A 20,397-nucleotide genomic window follows, 5' to 3' on the forward strand; every position below is an offset into this window, starting at 1 on the left:
GGAACGGAGTCAGCAATTCTTTGAGGCGACTTGCAAGCCGGTAGTTTTTTGTCGTTCGTGCACTGATTGATCGACCTTGTCTCACTGAAAGCCAACAATTTGGAGTTTATATCGCCGAGTAGACTTCCGAATGCTTTATTGGGATAACTCTGGGACCAGTGGATAGAATTTACCTATTGACCTGATGGGACAGGTTTTTGGGCCTCAATTCGTAGGCCATCATCATTCGACCCGCACTGACGATGTCACCTCGATTGATGATGAAACGTTTGCGATCCAATTGCCAAGCTCGGCGAACAGACCAACAGCCAAACAGTACCATATCAGTATATATTTCAGAAGAGCATTGCGTTACGTAACAGCGTATTGATGCGTTATTCCAACAAGTATTCACTTGGGATTTGCACGCACTAATTTACAGTAGCCGACCGTCCCGATGAGGTGAGTCGGCTCCACACATGTCCTGGATCGCACCTGTGCAAACTTGGCGGCCCAGATTTGTCTTTGCTGTGACTGCTGCCTGGATTTTTGTACAAATTAGCTGTGTTAACTTTCTTCAAGGCAGTCAGTCTACTCACCGGCTTTCTGTTTTCCAGCTTTCTTTCTCATTTGCTTTCTTCTGCCCTTACACTGGGCGAATTTCGAAGCCCCCAATAGGGGCTTTTTGCTTCTCTATGTGGGTAGACTTGCATAGTTTTCTTCATCCCATTCTTGCCGTTTGTACACAAGTTGCCTGTGAACCTGAATACGAGCCAAATACCAGCCGATGCATCTAAACTATATTACCGTCAATATGCATGTCTACAAGAAGATGCTAACTTGGACAATATATTCGTATTCTCCCTCGTATCTCAAAATGATCGGACTCTCAAGAAATGTAACTTATTATATGACATCACCTTGGTAACAGCGAGAGGGAAAAGGATACCATCAGTTCGTCTGACACTGCTTTTTGCCTAATGTGTGCCACTTTCAGCCTTCCATTAGCACCTCGTGCAGACGCGGTCATTTTCGTTAGCCGAACTGGAATAGACGTGAGTGCTATGGCGTAAAACAACCTAGTCTGGCAAACATCCTGATGTTGCTGTAAGGTCTCGAAATGTGGTGCGTGCGCGTAGTTTGCATCGGGTGCTCTAGATGAACAGGTCAATGGCGTTAACCAACTGGGTATGGCAACTTTTGGCCCCCTATTCTAGAGTCTTATTGCCACCTTGTTTGAAGATCAAGACACATTCGAATGACCGCAGCATTTGTGCAGTGTGACCTTGACTACTTATGGATATCCGGTACTTTTGAAGGCGCTACATATGACAATCAAGTCGACATTTGCGTGTATTATTGGAAAGCCGGTGGAGAGCTTTTTTGGAGCATATCGATCTAACCATGTCAGGAAACTGGTTAGGCAGCGCTCCTTGTCGTCTGTCAGCGATTGCCGTTGTGATTCTTCATTTCCCCGGTGTACATCCATCCCGTTTTTGTCCACCTTCAGCTCAACGCGTTTGGCGTTTCATTTGCGACAGACTTGTTTTGCTCAAAGGATGGCTTGAATTAGTTCATAGAAGTTTAGTTGGACATAGACTTATGTGCGGTGTAGTAACCTCATCTTAATCATTTCTACTTTCAATCTATTCATCGACCCGAATGGTTAGCTGCTCTAACAGTCGGTCATATTGTTTCGTCTCCCGGACTATTGGAGGGTTTCNCCAATCGATTTTTGATAAACGTTTGTAGGGAAATACCGAACGGTTTGGTTCACTTTGACAAATCATTCGAGCTTTACCCACGTGATTTGCGAGATTGGTGTCACGGGTCCCATTAATCACAGCGCACAGCACATTTCGTTCCTGGACTGTGCTGGATTTGACTGCCAAGTACAGTTCCTAAGGCAACAGTACAGTTTTCGTGCGATCTGCTCAGAGGACGCTTTTTGAGCTTCCTGTCTGTTGGGGACAGAACCTTATCAACAGTTTGTTGCGCTATGAAGGATGATCGCTCTGACCAGTATGTATGCATGATTCGTATAAAATTCGCTCTGTGTACGCACACACTGCCTTTTGTTGCAAGGGTGTTTGTTGATAAAATGACAGCACTTGAGGTGTCTAATGAGATTTTCAAGAAAAGTGGTCGTATTAATGCATCAATGCTTTAAATTGCACGCCGTCAAATGGAGGTGTTCCCATTTCCTGTCCTACCAACTAACCCTGAGCTAATGGTGCACTTAAAACACGCAATGCTAAACGATGTTTTTCGCTGCCCTAAGCAGAACCTGGTGCGTGTGGTTCGTAGTAACGCTTGTGTCTTCCCGGCAGCGTAATCCGTGTCTAAATAAGCGTAGGAATTTCTATTGCTTTCATCAATTGCGTTCTGTGAATGTGTTATCGATTCTACTCCCCGCCTCCTGCTGTCTTAACATTCTCTCCTCTGCTCGGACGGACCGGACCAAACCACGTATACAAAACCCCCTTGGTGTGTCTGAATATTTTCTTTCGTTCCTCATTGAAGAGTGGTGTCAGTCTTCTGCAATCCGCATCTAACTTTATCGGAGTTTTCCTGAGGGTCGTTTACGATGTCCTGTGTTTAGACTTAGCTGAAGAAAAAAATCGATAACGACCTCTTGTTTCAGTAACTGAGTTCGTATCCTGCAACATGCAGTTCGATCGGGTGGAACGTTTGTGTGCTAGTTATTGATTCTTTCGCCGCTGATTTAAGAATGCAAAGGTTTCTATATTTGGAACAAAAACTGTCTTAAACTATCCGTATTTTAATGTTTATGCGATTTCAGATCAAGTGCCGAACGATCTTCGAGAAGCATTTGCCCTCTTTGACGTCAATCGGGACGGGCGGATAACGGCCTCTGAGTTGGAATCTGTGCTGAATTTCTTGGGTATGCGGACCACACGAGCCGAGGTCAGTCAAATGATCAAGGATGCGGACTGTGATGGTAAGTGTGGGTGTGTGTAGTCATGTTGGTCCTTCCGTGAATCTAACCCTCATATAACTAAACCTCGATTCTCTTATTCTCAAGTACTATTTTCGCCTGTTAGTCGCGGACGTTCCCCCTCTCCTATTCCTTTATCGATACAACAATAGACTCATGCATGTGATACAATTGGGAGTCTCTGATCCTTGCGATAGATCTACAGTCTTCGATAAACGACGCACACAGAGAGATAAGGCAGATGTCAGTCACACTGTGGGCACAAAGTTTGCACCACTCGGAACGTGCATTCACCTACTTGTGTGCTTGATTACTCCGTTATTCTAGACCTACCAGCTGACCGACTAACATCTTTTGAAGATCGACAAGGGCTGAAATTCAATACCAGAATATTGGACTTATTGTTGCCACAGCCCACTCAATCACATGGTTGTAAAATAGTCCGAAATTCAAAGTGATTTCTCTTAGTATAATTTACCAACAAATGAATCGTGTGGGTTGAGACAGTAATCTGTGCGAACAAGTGTTTCAGATGCTGTGTGGTACTGCGACAAACAGTGGAATCTGCTAACCAAAGGGATATGCCACCAGTCTGATTACATTCACTTGGTGAGTACCAGTCAAGACGACGTAATGTACCGCGTACCCAGTGAACATATGCGTCTGTGGCTGAAGATAGCTCAGTGCTTAAGACGTGAACTTACTGCCCGGAAGGTGTGAAGCTAGCCTCTGGTTTTCGACTGCTCCTACCTAGGCTTGGATAACCAGGCAGTTTGCTCAGCCATCGTCAGATCCTTCGGGTAGCTATGCACCGAAGAGTTGGTATAGCTGGACGATTTCTTCTATTTTTCCGTAGCACAACAGTCAATTAAATTCTTGGTATGTATTACACTTGAATATCAGGGTGTTTGTGCGTTTGCGCATCTATTCTGTGGGATCACGCCGTCGATTTGATTCCACTGAGCAGAATCCGGACGCCAATTTCGAACACCCACCATGTTTTTGTCCTCGAAACGAAGTATTGTTGAGGATGATTGTGCCCATTCTTTGGTTGAACACACGTTCGAGTTTTGGAACTCAAATAAATTAGTTGATCTATCGAATATACACCCATTTGCAAACTAATTTGGTTTTTCGAGAGACTCATCTAGAACCCGGCTGATGTTTCTGAGCAACTAGATGTTCTGCAGCAAGCCGCCTCATGTTTCAGTCGCTACGACATTCGAGATATCGCGATACATGTATATCTTTGTAATGTACTACTCATAAGGTTGCTGAAAACCCGTCGACAGCCCACGACCGGTTCCGCCCTTTTTGGGGCTCATCAGGTAGGCGCAGTCCCCGGGTTTCCGTCAACCTTATGTTTTACTTGAAACCGAATTGCACGAAATCAGCGAATATACACTCATTTGCACACTAATTTGGGGCGAAACCGGTCATAAGCTGTCGACGGATTTTCAGCAACCTTACAAAGATATACATGTATCGCGATAGTTGATCTATTCTTCAGACAACAGAGCTTCTGAATTTTAACGGTACACGGAGTTGCAAAGGTAAGGTTTGGTATACCAATAGTCAGTCTACGGATGAAAATGTCGGATGGTCTAGTGGGCCATGTCTAGTTTACATTCGTTACTTGGTAACAGTCATCCGGCCGGACTTAATTTTCCGATCAAGTTGATTCAGCAGTCCACTGATCTGCCAGTCAATAGTTAGATGGACTTCATCCTGCATCCTACTGACGGTTCACACGTAAATCATGTGTCTGGTTTACAACAGTTTTAGTATGATGACACCTTAACACAGGATACAATCCAGGCCTCTCCTGTGATCACTTCATCTATGGACTTCTTTGTCTGACGTGACAAGTGGCCCACCGTGTGCTCTTAGGTGACGGATGAATTGTGGCTACGTGCAGTCTTTTTCTTCGGATTGTATTCCAGTTGCCAGACTTTGTTGTCTCCCTCCTCATTCGCACTACAGCATGCGGTGGATGACAGCGGTTGAAGCTTTGGTACCAACATAATCACACCAGCCAGTTCGATATTCGTTCAGCTGTAGCATTCTTTCGGTGCCTAGCTGCCATGCCACACGAAGGAGGCACGAGGGCTGGGATACTGCCAGATTGCCCAAGTCTAGACAGGGGAAGTCGAGAGGCAGAGGTCGGGTTCGAACCACGGACCCTGCGGTCAGTAAGTTCGCGCTCTAACCACTTGAACCATCTCGCCCCCGTGCCAGTTCGATATCCTCATAATCCTTTCAAAATCAAGTTTTCTTCCAGCTTTTGATGATCGGTTCAGTAACGTGAGCCGAGGCCTGGTGAGCAGAGAGGCTATCGCACGCAAGTTTCTTTATATCGTAAACCATTAGACAACGTGGTAGAGCACTCATAAGTTTTCTCTATTCATCGAACATGATTCGACCATCATCGTTTTCGCCACTCATTGTATGGGGAAGTTCAGGAATCACTTTCCTGGTGGGAGCTAATTCACATCCTTGAGGACCAGTGATATTTGTGACACTTAGCCAGGACACACTAGGTGAAAAAACCGGTGCGTCTGTGGTTCGGAACGATGATCTTTTCGGTCGTTTTTGTTAGGGTTCGGGTTACTTAGCAGTATATCAACCCACACGATGTGTTATCGCGTCCTGGCATTTGCGTTGTTACANCCTCTCTCTCTCTCTCTCGAAAAAAAAACAAATTAGTTTGCAAATAAGTGCACATATTGTTTGATTTTCTATGTCCGCGTTCAGGTCACCCTGCTGAAATGTTTTTGATCATGACATTGTCTAAATATACTAGAACGTCTTAACATTCTAACACGCCTAAGATTGGGTTGTGAGTTCCACACACACGTAACTTGCTGTACGCCTTGGTTGTTCTCTAAGCATTCGTTTTCTCTCCAAACTCACTCGATCTGACTCCGTTCGCAGGCAACGGAAGTGTCGATTTCGAAGAATTTCTCCGAATGATGCGTCGATACTCTCAACGAGAACGATCCAAATCACCTGACGCCGAACTCCGCGAAGCATTTAATGTAAGCGTTGTAAATTATGCGCGTAGCTTAAACTTTTTGACGCTTGCTATGGGGTTCTGTTTTCCTTTTTTCAATCAGAGTACAACTCGTTTGCTAAGGTTCGCTTTGTCAAGTCCTTTTCAATGGACATGAAACTCTTACGCAGTTAGGATTTAGCTTTATCTGGTCAATCCGAGGAGATCCGGTCGACCCCAACCAGTAGTGTTTGTTAGATTTATTCGCAAATATCGCTTCTGAAAAAAAAACGCAAACAGAACGCAACGTTCAATTTAGTTTAGTTCTTCGGCGATTTTTTTACACCAAACTGTGTGCCGTCTTTTAGGACAATCATACGATACTACTAGATTCCATATGTTTACTGATATTAAGTGCTTTTGAAACTATCATAAATTGCTCATCAATGATACACTGGATGTTCCGCTTGGGTCTGTGGTGGGTGGTTTATTGCTAAAGTGAACTGGTCATTGGCGTGAACCACTTGGATTCGGTTTACGTGAACTATGCAATTAACATTTCAGCAGGTTTTCAACAATTCCATGACGGCTTGCGCTTATAAACTTGAAACATTGAATTTTTTGGTAGCACCAAGTCTTGTGCGGCTAAATCAATTTCTGGCTAGGTGGATGATCTGGACCCATTAGCCGCGCAATGATCTTGGCTGCAAAACCTTCACGAGTGGAGTAAAACGTTTTTCGCCAAAATGTTGCATTTCGTTGCGTATGTGCTCGAACCAAAAACCATCGTAATCCACATTGACATCTTTGCTGGCCAGTTGCTCGCGCCAACCGCAACTGGGCACAAAGCGCCGGCTGCACGTCTTCGACGAACTGGTTGGACAGCAACTGGTGGCGCGACACTCCGTCCAGCCCCGGCTAAGCGCGATCCAACTACTGCTGAGGGCCGACGAAGAACACGTTCGGGTCAGATCCAGGTGCCAACCTGGCCGTCTTGAACCGCCTCATAGCTTCTTGGCAGTCGTCCGGCGTGTCGAACTCCGCTGCAAGGATTTCCTTGGCGGCGGTCGAGTCCATCTTCTCAAGGTCTCTTCTGGCCGCATCCAGGGCCGCCTTCGCCCGGCTCCTGAGGAGGGTCCTCAGCGCCGCCAACTTACCCCGGTCGGTCTCCAGTCCGGCAGCCTTCGCAACCTCCTCAGAGTTTTCCAGGACGGTCCGAACGTCGCCATCCTTAAAGGGTTGTGGCCACCGGATCTTTCATCCTTATCCTGGTCACGACACCAAATGAAAGGAAGAAGGCCTTCGCTGCGGTGTTACTTATTAGAAAATGCCAACTAACCGGTTACGGACTATTGGACAGGGAAGCAAAACTCTCATTTGCATCTTATTCACAAAAACTGGACATCCATCTTCTCTTGAACACATCTTCCCGAACTTTCCGGGATATTTATTGACTCCAATCATTCATTGCTCAAATCCAAGCAAACGCAACAAAGAGACTCCTCAATATCCGCAACAGATCTCCCCTTTTCAAGAGACGCAATGCGGATTTTCAAGAACAACACATACTACTCGCATATCTCTCCACCAGTAGTCTCACCGTTACACTGGTGCTGTGAACTCAATTGCCCGATCGCTTTGGTCCATCAGTGACACGTCATAGCTTCTAAAAATTCAATTCCATTGTGCGAATACTGAGCGCCGATCTGAGTAAACACCTATAGCGCACTCACTATCTGTTAATTTGTTCCGATTAGAGTGCAGTTCCAGGTTTGGGTTGCGCCGCCGAATTCCGAAGGCCAACTCTGTGACCTATTCCAAAGACGCGCCATACAATTCGTTGTGAGTTGTGTTCCGCCAGTTGAGTGGCTCGTAACGGCTTTTCTGAAGACCTGCAGATATCACCTGAGAAAAATGACGGGTCCCTCTTTAATGCAAAGGCAGTTACAAGCCATCACGGGCGATTGGGTGGAAGGTGTATTTTCGGACTTGTTCGAAAACTCCATCCTTGTGACAGGAGCAATCACGTGTAATTGAACATTTGGAGATTTGTGGTTTGGTATTATCAGGAAGGTCAGATTCCTGATTGTAGCCTCAGAACACCCGGAACATACTGCTCCACCAAAATCCCAACAGGAAATCCAGCAAGCATCCAGGCCAGTCAATCATTCAATCAATTCAGCAAAAGTTGGTGAGTGTTCATGCACGCCACAGAAGAACGCCCGAATGTAATCAGCGTTCAGGCATTTCATAGAGGCACGATCGATGTTGATGAGTGTTTACTAACGCCTATCAAACAGCCTGGAAGAATGTCAGAAAGTCTCCTTGAAATATCGTGGGGCTGTTGTAACTTTTGCTCTCGCACTCGCACGCACTCACGCTCTCGCACTCGTTTGTTCGGAATATAGCGGTTGTGTTCTCTTCTGTGAGTCTTTTTTCTCCGGCACCAGGCACTGGAGTGGGTTAGCAGCAGATACCACAGGTCGGCGAATCAGCAGATATAACAGATTGGCGACGGGAATGGGATGTAGGTGGTCTGGTATAATTGTCCTTGAATGACAGACACATTGTGCGACAGTTCTTTTTTTTGACAGTGCTAACTGAATCTGAGTGCAGTTTGCCGTATGGGTTAACGAGACTCAAACCTTCACCATTTGCGATCGACGTCTTCTGAAAGAATTTTTCTTCGTGAGCGGTTTCCGCTCATCTTCTTTCAAGAACCGTTCGTTGCAAGATGATATTTGAAAGCCTGGCAGCAGAACATGCAGACTTTCCGCCCAGCTGAACTTCGTGAGACATTGATAAACACGGGTGAATATTTGACAGATGCACTCATCCGCATATCAGTTTGGTTTATACAAAAGACTCAACTGAATCTCTCCTATATGAAATCCTTCAACTGAATGTGTTGCACAAAAACGCCTCCGTTGGTAAGGTATTCGAAATACCGCAGTACATTTTCATAAGGGAGACTACTCACAAGTTTTCAGTAACCTTTTGAGTAGTTTCCTTTAGAAATGAGTATTACTCAAAGTATAAAATACTACAGGTGTGACTACAGGTGAAGAAACGTCCTGGAATTCGATAATTACTCCCATTTGTTTGCGAATCCGGTTTTGATGGGGAAATTTTTCGGCAACCCTATGATGAGTAGTGTGTTACGTCCGAAAATTTGGGATATTTTTCGACTTGTTCTCCACTTTCAAAAACTGTCAGCTAAGGTCGAACCGGTTGGAGTATAGTTATCGATGCAACGCGCGTGGTTAGGGGTTCCCTGTTGATCTCTGAAGCGCCTCCTTGTCCATATTGTATCCGTTTTCGTGTGGACATTGTTTAGCTTACATAATCAATAGACTAAGGTGTCAACGTGGACTGCTGTTATGAGCTTCACAGCTCTTGCCTGCCATTCTCAAGTGTGTGTATAGTCATGTGTTGCGATTCGCTCGCGCTACGACAAAAAAAACCAAGCGTACGATCTTGCGTGACATGCAAGGTAAATCAGCTGACTCTACATACAGATACGTCACATGTGTGTACATTCACAGTCACACTGCGTGCTTGTTTCGCCGTTGCCAGTGCTTCGGCTGCCATGCGTGAGGAGCGTACTTCATAGTGCTGATCTACGACGCATCGACTACCAGCTTTCTTACGTAGAATTCATGTGCACCGAACAATGGATAGTTTTCGAGAAATACACTCATTTGCAAATCACCCTGGTCTTCACGAGAGACTCAACTGATTCTCTCGCTTAGGATATTCAACAAACAAATGCTTCGCACACAGATCGCCTCATGATTCAGTTGGCACGATATTCGAGTTATCGCAGTATATTTTCATAAAGGAAACTACTCACAAGGTTGCTGAAAACTCTTCAGCAGCCTTATGAGTAGCTTCTTTTATGAAAATGGGCAATTTTATTGCAGATTGATTGAGTTCTGCTCACTCATAGCTCCAAGCGTCTTATTTTCACCCGTATAGCAGTTCTCCTTCCGTCCGTGGACGCTTTTAATGGTATGGATGGTAAATGAGCATAAATGAAACTGATAGTTTTCAAAACGATTTAAAAACAAAAGACAGAGTGCAACCGGACAGTTCGGATCAATGCTGAAAGATCGGAATCATTCCTGAAGTGTCATGCATCAATCATCCAATGGTGATTAGTTTGGTACGGCAGTGAAGCATCGATGTTAAACAGTGATGACATGCTGTCGATGACAATGATGATGATACTTAGTTTGCCGCTGTAGGTAGTCACCGTACGAATGTGTTGCTCAGATGGAAACGGCACAACGGTAACGAATATACACTCATTTGCAAACTAATTTGGTTTTTCGAGAGACTCACCTGGAACCCAGCTGAACATCTCGTTTGTGATGTTTTCAGGCAACTGAATGTGCTGCACCAGGTCGCCCCATGTTTCAGTCGCTACGAAAAACCAAACTAGTTTGCAAATGAGTGTATATTCGTTACCGTTGTGCCGTTTCCATCTGAGCAACACATTCGTACGGTGACTACCTACAGCGGCAAACTAAGTATCATCATCATAAAGTTGACGGAAACCCAGGGACTGCGCCTACTTGATGAGCTCCAAAAAGGGTGAAACCGGTCGTGGGTTGTCGACGGATTTCCAGCAACCTTATGAGTAGTACATTACAGACGGTAACTTTGCTGGTTATCTTTCTCGGAGTTAGATGCAATAGGCCTATATATGAGGCAACCTTTGAACAATATAGAGCAGTTAGTTAGGATATAACCTGATCTCGTTGGGAATAAATTTCGGTACTGATTCTATGCATCTGATCTAAGGATCATGTCAGGGTATTCTCCAATGGAGAATTACCAATTACGACTTCGCTGTCCTTGTGGACGAGGTTGCATGGTGCTTCACAATAGCTAACAATTTCATCGCACTCGTTATGTTTTTTATTCTTATTATACCATGCCAACGGACGTTAACCTCATTTTTTTGGAGAAAAAATGACATACCATATTGCATTTTGACTTCGTTCTGAGACGTGGGTTTCCGCTGGGAACATCCGCAATCGTCCATACGTTACCATTTTTTCTCCAAAAACAGGTGTTCGACCACAATCAAGATTCCGTCATCGATTTCGAGGAGATCAAGCGAACAATGCACTTCCTTGGGGAAGCCGTCACTGATGCCGAAGTACACGAAATGATTCGTGAAGCTGATCGGGACAACGATGGCAAGGTAGATTTTGAAGGTGAGTGTTCCTGTAAGCCCAATAAATACGCTGATTTTTATTATTCGGTCGTTTCTGTAGAACCAGCAGAGTGTTTGTGATTGTAATAAGACTATACAGATATATATGGTGATCATGTGCGTCCTGTGGTAAATAGGGAGTTGCATTGGTCAAGAAAGAATTAACTGCACTTTCTGTACAGACCCCTTCCTGCCACTAAACGGCTGAGAGGCGAGAAGCATTGTACACTTGTTTCATCCTTTTTGGGAATCATCAGTATCTCACGAAACACAGAAAGTTTCGAACCCGCGACCTTCTGATCAGTGGCTGATTACTTGACCGTTTAGTCACAAGCAACCGATTACCATTGTGATTGACTCTCGCGTAGACAAGGCGCCACTCATTCTTGAATAGCTTGAACCACATCACATGACCATGTTTTGACTGGTTCCTCTTCCGAGGACGAATCTTCGAAAGCAAGCTACACTCATCCTCCGAGCCACTTATAGTCTGATGACAGTGTGAGTAGACCTGGCAATTGCCCATTGAGATTTCGTGACAGTGAAGGCAATCTATGCTGAGAAGCGCCATGTTTGGAATCATCAACTTTCCAGCATAGTTTGGCTTCGCTGACAGGACGAAATAAATCTCTGTTGAAAACCACCAAATCGTTTCGGACTACCATCGATCAATCGTTCAGCTGTAGCACCCTTTCGGTGCCTAGCTGCCATGCCACACGAAGGAGGCACGAGGGCTGGGGATACTGCCAGGTAGCCCAAGCCCAGACAGGGGAAGCCGAACCACGGACCTTCCGGTCAGTAAGTTCGCGCTCTAACCATTTGGTCCGTCTCGCCCCAAAAATCAATCGTTCAATTACCATCGATTAACTCGTTGTCAGTTGCGAGGGAATGGTTGGACTGATCGTTGGCCAACACATGTTCAAAGGTCCATGTTTGCTTCCCTGAACTGTAGGTGAAGTAACCCTACAGTCGATAGCAATCTGGATGTCGATCGATTTGAAGGCATCGTTTACATGCCATGGAAGGCATCTTTCCTCTATTGGACGATCAGTTGCAGTCGGAGGTAACGCTCGAGTCCATATTCGTTGTTCATTGCCTCACCCAGCTCCGGTTCTGCTCCCATATCCTGTCTGACGAACGTCTCGTCGTACATCCAACAGTTGATGTCCAGCACGAACGAGAACACGCAAAAGCTCGTAGTAGACTTTGATAGCTTCCCGTCTTCGGTCTGAACTTGATATCGCAGGTGGAACTGAAGCGTAGGTTAGAGTAGGTTATTGGCTTTGTATGTGACCTCAATCGTGTTTCGTAACTTTCCGGTAATTATCGTAGCAAATGGAGTGTTGATTTAAAACTGTTCCTTCTCTACGGAGTGTTTCATGGGTCTTAGACCGCGTCGTTTTTTATGTTGAATCCTTGTGGGTAGGCATTCGTAATGAGCACTTCTTTCAGGCATTCTTCAGAGCACATTTGCGCGATTCTCCCAGTTAGACTTCGTTTTAGGTTTCGCTTCGATTGCTGTCAAAGTCCGCTCAATTTCTGCCTTCTATAAACTGTCTTCTGTGTGACGATAATAACGAGCGAATTGATGAACCTAATAATCAGGCTTCTGGCTTGTTCGTGGAGAAATTTGCAGGGATCCCACGAGGACACCGTCTCCATATTTGATTGCTAAAACTGAATTGTTCATTATAATTGCAGAGTTCTAGCAGTTGTTTGGGAGTCAGAGATACCCATGCCCATTCTAGGGCACTCTATCAAAGAGAATTGATCATTTCTTTCAGTAGCATATCAGTGAACAATGAAACTGTGTCAAGGGGAATCGTGTGCTGTAAGTAAGCACTTTAAGGCACCAGAATGTCAACAACTGCTTGCATTTGGGTTCATCCCCAAGCCATTGATATCACGACGTAGTTTGTTCTATGCTTAGTTCGGAAGTTGGTTTTATCCTTTGTGTAGATCAACCTCACCAGGCTAACAAAGCTTATGACCTAGAGACAATGTCTCCATTGAGGTATACGCAATCGAAAGGATCACGTACGTCCCTGGATTCTTTCGGTGTCAGTGTCACTGAATCGTTCAGCTGTAGCGCCTTTTCGGTGCCTAAGTGCCATGCCACCAACTACAGGGGCTCAGTTAAAGCCAATCCAAAAGTCGAAGAAGCACAAGCAATGCGAGTTTTTCGCACCCGTAGAAAGATTCATCTCACATGTGATGGACACAGTCTTCTGATGCGCAGCAACTCGCCTGGCTGACTGCTCATCTCACCATTCTTTTGAATAGGCAAGAAGATCGACAGATTTCAGTCCCCTTCTTATGCACTTACGACAGATGCATTCTCTCCAAACAGTACCTTTTCAGATAACAGATGATGAGGTTAACCGCAGTGAACTGTTTTAAATCGGTGAGCCGTCTATCAAACGGCAATCCTATGAACAAAACCTAATATAAGAATTATCCAGCAGTAGCTCCCTTTCGGTGTCAAGCTGCCATGCCACCCTAAGGTTGCACGAGGGCTGGGATACTGCCAGGTCGCCCAAGCCTAGACAGGGGATGTCGAGACGGAAAGGTCGGGTTCGAACCACGAACCTTCCGGTCAGTAATTTGGACCATCTTGTCACTGGATTCATTTTTCCTTATCCCGATTCGTCTCGCCGCAATCGGATGGAAGCATTCGATAAAATCTGGGCATTTGAGAATATTTCTATAGCTTTTCAGCATATTGAGCTTGGTTTTGTTAGACGTTTCGAATGTTGCCCAGAGTGGTCTCACTTTCGTAGCGACTGAGTGCACTGGTTGTAGAATTGATCCTATTTCTCCTGCGAATTCTCTAAAAGTATTTGGGAAACTGCTTCAAAAAAAGCGCAAATCCTTTTTCTCAATTTCAGTTTTTTGGTACGTATGAGTTTTTGGAAGATACCCCTGGAAACAAACAGCATGGTGGGTCTAGGCTCTATTCTCGGGGCTTGCTCGATGTAGCACCTTTATGCGATCAAATTTATGTGACCAGCGGGATGTACTCTGCTTCACTTCATTCGTAACACTGTATAACGTTTGTATCGTTTCACTTTATCCTTTGTTATTGTTTTTCTTCCCTATTTCCCCGACAGAATTCAAATACTTGATGCGACTAGTACGATCCCGAGACGGGAAGTGCTAGAACCTATGATTCCACTCAGCCTACTCACCCGAATTCGGTCCAAGAGGATGGACAGGCATGTAAAATGTTACCGATTGTATTGGAACCCCGTACAATTACTCCTTTTGCAGTGCAGTATTGCTCACATTCAGTCAGTTTTTGTCTTTCGCTCAACCCAGCCAACGTGAATAGTACACTGCTCACAATCAGATCGGTTTCTGCAAGTATCTTCGCGCAATTGAAAACAACTCACTCTAATCAGCGCCCGTCAGTCTTCATTCTCTCTCCATCACCTAACCAAGTTCAGTCTATTGTGATTGATTCACTTGTGTGCTGTGACCTCGTTTCCTCCTTCTTCTGAGTTCTCCACACACTATATCCATTCATCCTTCCACATTCTTCATTCATTCTTCTACGTGCACCGACTCCTTGGAGCAGGCGGTTTTTCACCTCTGTCAGCTGCTGGTGAAATGATGATGGACTGCATATATAGATATGCATGTCTCCTATGCACATAGACGCACACACACACACACTCTCCTCACTTTGCCTGCTCAACGATTTCTCACAGAATAAGAGTACCGAAGTGAACAGCGACATTCCTCAATGCGGCAGCTATCTCATTGTCCACCATGCTCTTTCAGCGGGTGCAAACAAACCAACACAAACAGGTCGTTGCTTCAGGCACATGCATACACATCTCCTGTGAGCGATGATCGCATCACCGATTAGTTTTCGTCTGATATCCCTAGAATCTTATCCACTCTTTGTTCCTCGTTTTTTTCCAATCTTACTTCTCTGACGACGCATCCACCTTCATTCGAGTTCAACCAATCCACAATCACCAGTGCGTGCCTTTGACTTTTTTTTGTGTACTTACTATAACACGATTGATCAATAAAGTTCTTTTCCAAACAGGAGGTAGTTAGCTCACCATCACAAGATGATATTCTTGTTCTTCTGAATCCTTTAATTCTGTCTTCTCTGCTCCCAACCCCCGTTCCCTCTCTGCACCATGTGCCTCTGTGTCCTCTGATGATCTATTCTTTTACACACACTCACAATCTATCCGTCATTTAGACTTCGTAATCAAGAGCATATGTGCATCTATCAAATTTCCGTCTTTGTAGTTGTGTTTTCCAGCAGCCCAATAAGATATTCCTCCAACCCCCCTCGTTGAAAACAGGTCAGCGGTCAGTGCTGCCGTATCTGCAATTTTCCATTGTTGCTATCCCGACCGGGTACGCACAAACGATAACACTCAGCCAGATCCGAACAGATCCCCGATCACATCATTCACTATTTGTCCAATTTTGAATACAAAGTTGAATTCTAATGCGGGGTTTTTCACCTTGGGTATGGCGCTCGGGCGTCCACCGACAAGTTCGATTCAGCCAAGGGTTAGAGCTACTAACAACTAATAAAAAACGGTGGAATACCCGATTCCAAGGTCCAGGTCCAGGAATCTACCTATGAGGAGCATTCGGTGCCATTTCTCTATCTCATCAAGATTCATTTATCACTGCAATCAATTTATGGATTTTGAGGTTGAAAATACAAGTTGGCCTATCCGAAAGCGAGTTCACTCACTCGTTTGACTCCATTAGCCAACTGGAAGTCGGTCCTTCAGTCTTGCACCGAACGCAGAATTTTCAACTCGGGCTGGTGAAATTGTGACATCAAAATGAACCTTCCATACCATCAGGACGAGTAAGGGACTTATCAGTATGGTATGGGATTATTAACTCGGGATCTCTTTTTTTATCCCGCAGGTTAGTCATGAAATGTAGCTGTTGTAGGCACTAAATTCGGTAAACACCGAGGAGAACGAATCTACAATCATGGTGGCCATGGGCCCGTTTTCATTCGTAACCACGAGGGATTTTAAGGCTGGCTGAAGCATAGTCAAGGTCTTGGAAGGTGAGCATGAAGTCGCCAGTGCCTTTTGTAGGCTACTGAGTGAAGATTCTGCGACCTTAGTTGTTCCGTGTACGCAGGAAGTCATATACATGCCTACTAGCACTTGACTGCGTTTGTTCTATCAGTGTATCGTTCAAATTGGCGTTTTACGCCTTGCCATGGGACTGCGAGTGATTGCGCGTTCAAAAGTCCCAAAGTTCTGCCGTACGAATACCAGCTCTCTGTTGGCTGTTTTGAGGCTGGGCAGTTGCATGCATGTCATACTGCTAAGTCCGAGCGAAGACAGTCGGAACCCAAAGAGTTTGACCTGAGGGTGAAGCACCTTGGCGGGAGTAGGTTGCATTACTGGTCACCCATAGGCTAAGGAAGAGTTACTATGTTGTCATTGGATCATATCGCCTTTTACGTGTTGTTGATGGGAGGGCCATCGGTAGGTAGGTCATTAATAAAAACCAAACTTGTGCTTAATTTGACTTGACCGTATTTCAACCAGTTTGGAATCCACGTTTCACCAGTGTTTTCCTCCAAAAACCCACCATCTGGTCGACTAAGTAGCATAGGTGCAAACTCCTTGCCTGCTGTGCACAAGAGACAGTTGTCCGTCTTCTTTTCCCTTTATACAGAAGAATTGAGGCTTGGTTTTTTACGGATTGCCTTCCGGATTCTGTGTAGCAGGGGGATATGGTTGGTTCGACTTTATGGGCCCTTAAACTGGAACGGTCCCGTGGGCAAGCAGTCTAATCCGGCTGCTACGTTGTTTGCGGTTGACTCATGATCCTCAGCAGTTTTGTGGCTGTTGGCAGGTCCGATGAGTTGTTCCGCATTGCACGTTGGGTCAGGTGGGTCATATGGTTTAAGTCAACATCTCCTTACCGGTTGAAGGATGTTGAAAAATTATGCTTGCAGTCTATCGTAATTTGCTCAGGTTTCTTAATTCATTCGCCTGGTTGTTTTCAACAACAAACAGGCATGATTCAGCTTTAGAAGTTGTGCATAAATTAACATGCCTCTGTAGTTATGCTTCCCTTCACGGTAGCGTGTCCGAAGAGGACAGTGTACTACTAGCCTCGAAAGCTCGGATCCTATTGGCCTTTGTGTGTCACTCGTGGCACCAGAATCCATATCACTGGATCTCCAGGTCATCTGAACCGAATTGCAGTACAAACAGCAAGGCGTGGTTTCTGTGGGTGGAGATTCTGAGGTATCTTCAGTTTTTTGCCCGCGTATGTCTTAGAAGTGTTGTGGGTGTCGGTGAATTCCTGACGGGGTGCTAACGAAACGGATATATGGTTGTACAACAGTGGTGTAAGGCATCCGAGCTTCACTCTGAGTTATCGTGCACACCAAACGATGCCTCTGGATCTGTGCATCTTAACCGCTGAGATCTGGGGATAACTTGCAGTGATAACCATTAATCGATACCAATTATTCCATCATGAACACACGTGAGAAAATAGTACCACCCGAGTGCATTCTCACGGACCAAACGGGGGTTCTACAATCTATTGTTAGGCATACCAATTATTCCATCAGGAACACACGTGAGAAAATAGTACCACCCGAGTGCATTCTCACGGACCAAAACGAGGGTCTACAATCTCATTGTTAGGCTAAATGGCTAGCTTTCTTCCTGATCCCGAATCTTCCACACAGCACGATCGAGATCATTTTTCTCCCTAGTTTTGATGCCTGTTCGATGATCAAAAGTAAACCAAAACAACTTCTTTCCGTGACGGGAAACTTAAAATGATGGGGTTGCCCCAAAGCAGCGTTTTCACCATCAGTGTGAGATTGCCATGTTCTCCTTTAATAGCCTTGAGAGTGTATTTGGGCTCATCAGCTTGGTCTTTGAGATCTTCGAAAAGGTACATGTAGCTCACAGCGGTTAAACTGCAACAGCAAGCGATTTGAATACCACTCAAAGTGAACTGATAGAAACTAAGACGAATAAGAGGTGACTGATTATATGACTATGCTTTATTTCAACACAGGTTCCCTACAGTTGTTGATCATTCTTCATTCTAGTACAGTTCATACTATTGTCCAGTCGGAGTGGTTTGATGTCCACTTGTATCCCTTACTCATATCATTTTCAGTTTTTTTCTGTATAGAAGACGTGCCTTCTCAGAGAGTGCATTTCCAGGATGTAGTTGCTTTTGTTGATTTTGACGGGACGCAATCTTCCAGAGAAGCATTGTATCTGGAAACTACCTGAGGTCCCTCACATTGTATTTGAAGCTCCAATGGTGCCCAGCAGTCGATCTGAAATTTTTCGAAACCTAAGGAAGATTTATTAGGGTGGCCAAATTGCATGGGAAGCAAAGTTTCAAGTCAGAAAGCAATGCATTAATTTTGTACGGTTGAAACACTGGTGAATTCAAGGTCCTCCTAATGAACGGCTTTGTGTGAGGTGGGATACTATTCATGTGGCAAATAAACGTCGTTTGTTTGACCCGTCCTTTCGGCTGTCGATTCCGACACCAGGTGATCTAATCGCATCTTTTACGAAATCTGAGTGGCGATTGCAATGCTGCCTCGATCTCCGTCCCCCAGTCAACCAGATTTTTCCTTCTCCACTAGCTGTCAGATTGCCAGATTTTCTTGGACAGAGACTCATTCGAACCTGCAGCAAGCTATTTCATGCTCCGAGCAGACCTAAATAAAGGCTTACGTGTTTATGATAGACGTTTAGAGTAGAGCGTCTGCATAATTTATTCCAGAGGATCCGAAAACATTATCTATGGGTGTTAAATAATAAATGATATCCGATTTCTTGAAATCATTCGGTTCTTGTTCTTGGTTGGGATTGGTCTTTTTCGTGTATGCCTTTCCTTTGGTATCCAAGGTGACGTTTTGAGGGTTTTCTGCGCATCGGTTTGGATTCGGTTGGAAATTTAGTGATAGGCCTTTTATGTGACGGTTTGGACCAATCAGATTGAAAAAGAGAAAATCGATAAATATCAGTAGTTCAATGGCGTTGCGCACAAATGTTTCGGTACTTTCTGGTCCATTAGGAGGATTTCAAAGGGTATGGCTCTCTTTGGACTGGAATTTTTTCGAGTGTATAGTCCCATGATTTCCTCAAATATCAAAGGTATCAATTGCTTGAACAATAAACTCTGCTTTCTACAAAACCCTGGAGTGGTAAGGTCGGTATCACCAGTCTTCAAGACATTTATTTCAAAGGATGTTCCTCATTGTATTGTACACTTTACAATCTAGATAGAAGCTCAATACAACCGACATATCAGTACTGACTAGCTGTCACTCCGTAAAATGCTTCCAGATATCTATGAATCCCACTTAGACAGATTACAACAGCCAGCGGGCTCATAAAAGCCCACCGAGTTTCACGTCTTAGTACATGTTCACCATTTAAGTGCTGCATACTAAAACTAGAGTCAGCAGATTTTAAAGAGCGTTCAAAAACCCCGTCGCATCTGTTTGAGTGCGTGATGAAAGCTGACTGTGATGGACTTTCACCTTCCACATACAGGAAGGCTACTTTTTCAGCGGTTTTTGCTCAACTCTCATTGATGACGACCTCAACTTCTCTGGGATTGACGATCGATCGAGTATCAAGGGTAAGTCTTAACTGGCGTCACTATGAAGAAAAACGCTAGTTTGGGAATAATCTGAGGAGGCTGTGAATAGGTTTTGTTCCTCTGTTAAATGATGCACATCAAGTCCGGCACAAGACCAGTCAAAGTCTAAATTACTCTCAATTGCACACAAATTTAGTTTATGCACGGACCCGAATGAATCCGGCTTGATCTATCGTTCACGTTGATCTTGAAGCGGCTTGATACAGCACATTCTGTCTAAGCAGACTATCGTAAGGGATAAATCCAGCTGGATTCAACCCGGTCTCCTAAGAAAAAACAAATTGATATTGTGTTGGGATATTGGTAGCTCGGGTGTATTGGTTGGTAATTGATCAGGTGAATGTTGATCTGTTCGCCGAGCTTGGCAAATGATTTGCAAACGTTTCGTCACCATTCGAGGAGACATCTTCAGTGCGCTGTTTGTTTGGTAGTTCCTCTCTTCGTGCCTGCGGTTATATAGTCTACAAAGAGCAGCCTTTGTGCTGTAACCTGGATCCTGATTGGCCCGTTCTTGATCCGTTTTGCGTCGTGGTCGGCTTCTCTGTTGGTTTGTGGCTTGCCTCTTATTTTTAGTAGCTT

General features: G+C 44.8%; 1 protein-coding gene across 1 annotated transcript in view; it reads left to right on the top strand.

Moving 5' to 3' along the window:
• Positions 1–15,621, top strand: part of T265_07946 (hypothetical protein) — a gene marked incomplete at both ends in the record, with an annotated part of 86,591 nt that extends 70,970 nt beyond the window's left edge. Inside the window, 4 exons of the mRNA XM_009173611.1 lie at positions 2,783–2,941; positions 5,873–5,976; positions 11,008–11,155; positions 14,265–15,621. Coding sequence (XP_009171875.1) covers positions 2,783–2,941; positions 5,873–5,976; positions 11,008–11,155; positions 14,265–14,314 — 461 coding nt within the window. The remainder of the gene's footprint in view (positions 1–2,782; positions 2,942–5,872; positions 5,977–11,007; positions 11,156–14,264) is intronic.
• Positions 15,622–20,397: the final 4,776 nt, after the last annotated feature.

Source organism: Opisthorchis viverrini, assembly GCF_000715545.1.
Source record: "Opisthorchis viverrini unplaced genomic scaffold opera_v5_194, whole genome shotgun sequence".
Classification (NCBI taxonomy): domain Eukaryota; kingdom Metazoa; phylum Platyhelminthes; class Trematoda; order Opisthorchiida; family Opisthorchiidae; genus Opisthorchis; species Opisthorchis viverrini.